Here is a 5,436-nt window from a genome sequence, read left to right as displayed (position 1 = left end):
ATCCATCTTTTAATTATTATTTTTTAAAATTTAATTCGCCTAGTGGTGGCGGTGCCTTTACCTGTCTTTTACTTGCACAACCGGTGTACAAAAGAGGAGGGGAAACATAAAAACAATCCTCCATAAAAGCACATAAAGTAAGAAAGGCAAAATATCTTAAATCACTCTTAAACTTGGCTACTATGTCCGGTTGTAATTACCCCTCAACTTGGCCTTTTGAGGGATACTACCCCCCTAAACGTTGATGTGGCAAAAAGTGTGGGTGCACTCGCCTGCCACGTGGATTTTTTCTGTTTATGTGGCATTTTTTTTAAAGATAAAATATCTTTTTTACCTTTTTAAAAATATTAGTACTTTTTTAGATAATTTTTTTCAAATAAAATTTATTATAAAACTTGGATATTACTACATTATTTAGGTTAAATATTTTTATTTGGCCAAAAATTATAAAATTTTAGTTAATCTTTTTTTTGAATTTGACCTGAAAATAAGAATTTATGCAATTAAAATAAATAGTCAAGTCATCTAAAAATTTATAAAAAATATATAGTTGAAATAAATAGTCATTGCATTAAAAGTAGAAATAAAAAGAGTGTACAATTGCACTCGTAAATTTTTGCAATTGTATACTCTTTTTATTTCTTCTTTTGATGCAATGATTATTTATTTCAACTGTGTATTTTTACTTTTTTCGGTAAAATCTGTAAAAAAAAAAAATTAAAGCATCGTAATTTATAGCTATATAAAAAATTATAGTCAAAATAATTAATTTCAAACTTTGTATTTTTTATAACTTTTTAGATGCATTGACTATTTATTTCAATTGTATAAATCTTTATTTTCGGGTTAAATTCAAAAAACGATTAACTAAAACTTTATTATTTTTGGCCAAATAATATTTAGCCTAAATATTGTAGTTATACCCAAGTTTTATTATAAATTTTATTCAAAAAAAAATTATCTAAAAAGGTAATATTCTTAAAAAGGTAAAAAAAAATATTTTTCAAAAAAATGCCACATAGACAGGAAAAATCCACGTGGCAGGCGAGTGTACTCACACTTTTGTCACATCAACGTCTAGGGGGGTAATGACCCTCAAAAGGCCAAGTTGAGGGGGGTAATTAAGATCGGGTATAGTTGAGGGATGATATTAATAATATGAGCCAAGTTTAGGGGTGATTTAAGGTATTTTGCCATTAAGAAACCCACAAATTAAAAATTAAGATCTACTGCCTAAATCCTAATAATACATATTTTTGCAAAACAGAAATTAAATCATCTGAACTTAATACAAAGCCTAGAGGATATTTCGACTAAGGCCTTATACCATGTTTGGCCAAGCTGAAAAAATCAACTTATTTTGAGAAGTATTTTTGCTTTTTTCAAAAGTACTTTTGGTGTTTGTGTTTGGTTAATTAATTTGAAAAGCACTTCTAATCAGCAATTAGTATTTGGCCAAACTTTTAAAAAGTACTTTAAGTGTATTTTTATCAAAAGTGCTTCTAAAAAAGTGCTTATAGAGAGAAGCTATTTTTTCTGCTTCTCCAAAACTACTTCTACTTCTCCTTATAAGCATTTTTTTGTCCTAGTAAAAGATTGGCCAAACAATTCTAACTTTAGGAAAAAAGCACTTTTTTTAACAGGCTATTAGACGCTTCTCCTACCTTTCCAGCACTTGAGTTGGTCGATCATGGAGTTCCATCTTAATACTTGTTTGCTCTATATCTTAAGGAGGGTAGTTGTAACTTGTCCATCTTTCAACTTAAGAAGAACTAGTGGCGACTTCATAGTAGTTACTATTACCGATGGCGTTGAACGGTATGTTTATTTAACTCTAACTCGAGATTATAAAATTAATATAGTTATGGTTGTCAATATTATATCTTGCAATTAGTATATATCATAGCCACCATAATTAGGGATTAAGCAATTATTCTTGTCTTGGGTATGAAAACAATGTTAAGATGAAATTAATCTCACGATACTTGGCTACAACTCTGGTTTATCACCTGTGTTAATTTCGTTAACTATGAAATTAGAAATTTAAATAGACAGATTTGTTGGTAGTTGTTCAACGGCGGCAGCAAATTGAAAATTTCCTGATTTCTTTGGGCAGAGGTACTTGCCGACGGTGGCGGGCTAGAACACAAGTTTGTCTGACAACTCCTTTGTTTTGAATATTTCTGAGAAGCAAACACACAAACAAAAATAATACTATATAGTAAATAAATTGTAAAACATTTTTGGCTTCACGTGGCAAGTGTAGTCGATGCGGCTTAATGTTACCGGGTTTGCCAGAACCAACTACTTTTGATGTAGAACATAAATTTAAATGTAAAAGCTCATTAAAATTGCAACAAATAGTAGAGATAAATCCAAAACTTTACTAATATAATGGGTTCAATCCTAAGAATCTTAAAGGTTGAACGCCTAGAGCTTAAATCTTAAATCTGCCTCTGGTGGCAGATGAAGAATTTTGTAGTTGAGAGATGTTCTTTCCTATTGTAGCTAGCTTTGAGCTTAGGGTCTTTATGCTGCTTTTTTTTTTGTTTTGTTTAATAGCTACTTAGCTTTTTGTAATTTTGCTCAGAGGATGGAATCAAAAATAAATATAACACTAAAGGGTTTACATGTAGTTAGCATCAAAGCAGGCTATCTATTTGGAGTCTTGTATTCTTGGGATATATATCTTATACTCTTGGAATGCCATAGAAAGAATATTTTTCGTCTCTTACCCAAAAGAAGGACACAACATATTCCGTATACAGTTATACTCTTGAAACGTCAAATGGGGGAGGTTTTGTAGTTTTTGCCCAAAAGTGAATGAGATAAATTCCTTGGACTCCTCGGTTATTAAATTAGAGACAACTTCTCCTTTTTCACCATGTACTTGGATAAATGATTATGGATTACTATGATGAATTAATTAGGTTGTCAATGTTAATTAGGCTAGATTTGATCATTGATCAAAGTCACTTAATTACTTAAATATATCCAAGATTCTCAATTAATGCTTGGGTTACTGAATGTTTTTACGTTCCAATTAAATATGTACAATTGAATATATTGATTCTCTTGAGCAAGGGTCTTTCGGAAACAGCCTCTCTATCCCTTCGGGGTAGGGGTAAGGTCTGCGTACACACTACCCTCCCCAGACCCCACTAGTGGGATTTTACTGAGTTGTTGTTGTTGTATTTAATTAATCAATGAAGTAGTGGCTTATGTGTATGGTGACTCTGGATGGATAAATGAAGAGAATCTTTGAATAAAGACCTCTTAGTTCTATCTGCTTCACTATAAAAGGCACATTTTGCTCGGTATTTTAAGACTCTAATTAACGTTACAGAATCAACATGACTCAAGGTATACTACTCTCACTTTTTTCTTTTATTTTTTTCCTCTTCTTTTTGGATTATAAGTTTTAAGCGCAAGACTAATTCAACTTCTTCTAACAGACAGTGAAAGAGTTGATGTTGAAAAGGATAGAGAAGATAGAATCAGCGCTCTGCCAAAAAACGTTATAGATGGTATTCTTGAACTCCTGCCAGTAGAAGATGCGGCGAGGACTAGTATTCTATCAAAAAATTGGAGATATATCTGGGTCATGCTTCCAAATTTGGTGCTGAATAAGCTCTTTTGCAACAAACTAGCAGCAAGATCTCAATATGTCTTCAAAGACAATGTAGATAAGATTCTGTTACAGCATTCTGGAGACATAGTGAAGTTTGTCCTTGATCTTTCAGAAATAGTTTTATCTCCCTATCCAGATATTGATAGATGGATGATTTATATTACTAGAAACGGTGTCAAGGAGCTAACCCTTAACATGTCAAATAATACTACTTATAATCTGCCTTCTTATATATTTAATTGTCCAACACTGACACATTTGGAACTCTTAAGTTGTGTCTTCAAACCACCAACGCCTTTTCTTGGCTTTCCGAATCTTGTAATACTTCGTCTAGAAAAAATAACCTTTGTGCCAACTACAGAGTTTGGTGTTATCAACGCACCACTTCTTGTCAGGTTGACCTTGATATACTGTAACGGTACTAAATACTTGAACATTGTTTCATCGCGATTGAATTCCTTGGTTGTTCGTAAGAGTTACTATGATATTGAACTAAGTTGCTTTATGAACTGCAAAAATTTGATAATTTTATACCTTGTGACTAGTAATCCAATATTCGGTGACAGATCAAAATTGCAAAAGCTTCTTCTTAGCTTGCCTATACTTGAGGTGCTTATTTTGAGTTCATCTTTCCTTGAGGTAAGAGTCTAAGGTATTGTTTGACTTGGATATCTTATAGGGATCGTCCTTATTCATGTGATTCTTATTTTTGTATTTGCTTCAAAGCTTTTGAGTGCAGGTACAGTTCCACAAGGGCTTCCTTTTACACTCAACTGCTTGTGGCATCTAAAGCTAGGTATAAACTTCGGCCAGATGGGTCAGATTTCTTACGCTCTCGAGTTAATTAAGAGCTCCCACAAATTGAGTGAACTTGAGATTTGGGTAAGAAATGGCAAATATATGTGGTCGTATTCTATTTAATCGATATATGCATGATCTAATTCGCTTTTGCACTTTACATATTCAAATATGAGAATTTGAAATGAGCTTTTATAACCTTATACCATTAGGTCAATGCTACCAGTGACATTGTTGAAGCAATTTCGGAATATCTAGACACACCAGGTTGCTTGGACCAACCACTCAACAAGCTCAAATATGTGGTCATACGTTTTTTTAAGGGTTCAAAAACTGAACTGTTATTCGTAAAGCTATTGTTTGCTCGTTGTCCGTCTTTGATAAGTATGAGCATTAAGCAGGTAAAAGCCTCTGGTTCCAAGGGAGAAAGGAATATTGTAATAGAATTGGCGCGTTACCCCAGAGCATCTCCCAAGGCAGAGCTATTGTATGTTCCACGCTCGGATTAGGATTTTATGGCAATTTGAGGCAACCTGTTGTTATCAATTAGCAAAGTCTGTAAACTTTTGGGGTTCCTCTAAATGATCAATATGTTCTTCGATATATGTTTTGCTAATGTCTTTCATAAGCATTCTCTACGTGTTCGGTAACCAGGGAAAAGGATGGGACAGGGCGAGAAACTTAAAAAAAGGTTACTTTGGTCATTTGCTTGTGAGAGGAAATAAATGCAGGGAACAGAAAAATTCTTGTGAACATTTGTGTATTCTTGTGAACATTTGTGTTTGTGATGTTGTTAAAGAGCAACCTCAAAACGGGGAAAACTTTCTAAAGTTGATTAAATGTTGTTTTATATATATATATATATATATATATATATATATATATATATCTATTCTATCTATATCTATCTATCAATTTATATTTATTCTATCTATATGTATCTATGTATATTTATATCTATATCTATATTATTATAAAAGCACGAATGTTTCATGTTAAATATTGGA

At 32.4% G+C, this 5,436-nt stretch overlaps 1 protein-coding gene across 2 annotated transcripts; it reads left to right on the top strand.

Annotated features, from left to right (window-relative positions):
* Nucleotides 1-1,596: 1,596 nt before the first annotated feature.
* LOC107805922 (F-box/FBD/LRR-repeat protein At1g13570-like) lies at nucleotides 1,597-5,029 on the top strand. 2 transcript variants are annotated; one of them, XM_075233334.1, is made up of 5 exons: nucleotides 1,597-1,818; nucleotides 2,117-3,363; nucleotides 3,456-4,270; nucleotides 4,358-4,513; nucleotides 4,642-5,029. In XM_075233334.1, the coding sequence occupies exons 2-5, from the start codon at nucleotides 3,354-3,356 to the stop codon at nucleotides 4,936-4,938; spliced, it is 1,278 nt and encodes a 425-aa protein (XP_075089435.1). In that variant the 5' UTR covers nucleotides 1,597-1,818; nucleotides 2,117-3,353; the 3' UTR covers nucleotides 4,939-5,029. The 2 variants fall into 2 exon arrangements, with proteins under 2 accessions (XP_075089435.1, XP_016485511.1); XM_016630025.2 differs by lacking the exon at nucleotides 2,117-3,363 and having other exon boundaries at nucleotides 1,598-1,818.
* The last annotated feature ends 407 nt before the right edge of the window (nucleotides 5,030-5,436 follow it).

This window comes from Nicotiana tabacum, chromosome 16, assembly GCF_000715075.1.
Source record: "Nicotiana tabacum cultivar K326 chromosome 16, ASM71507v2, whole genome shotgun sequence".
NCBI lineage: Eukaryota > Viridiplantae > Streptophyta > Magnoliopsida > Solanales > Solanaceae > Nicotiana > Nicotiana tabacum.
This window is presented reverse-complemented; position numbering and strand designations above follow the sequence as displayed.

Excerpts from the sequence above, each read along its gene's own strand:
- LOC107805922 (XM_016630025.2), top strand. Across the intron at positions 4,271-4,357 it reads TGAGTTCATCTTTCCTTGAG|CTTTTGAGTGCAGGTACAGT; the intron begins GTAAGAGTCTAA and ends TTTGCTTCAAAG. Across the intron at positions 4,514-4,641 it reads TGAGTGAACTTGAGATTTGG|GTCAATGCTACCAGTGACAT; the intron begins GTAAGAAATGGC and ends TTATACCATTAG.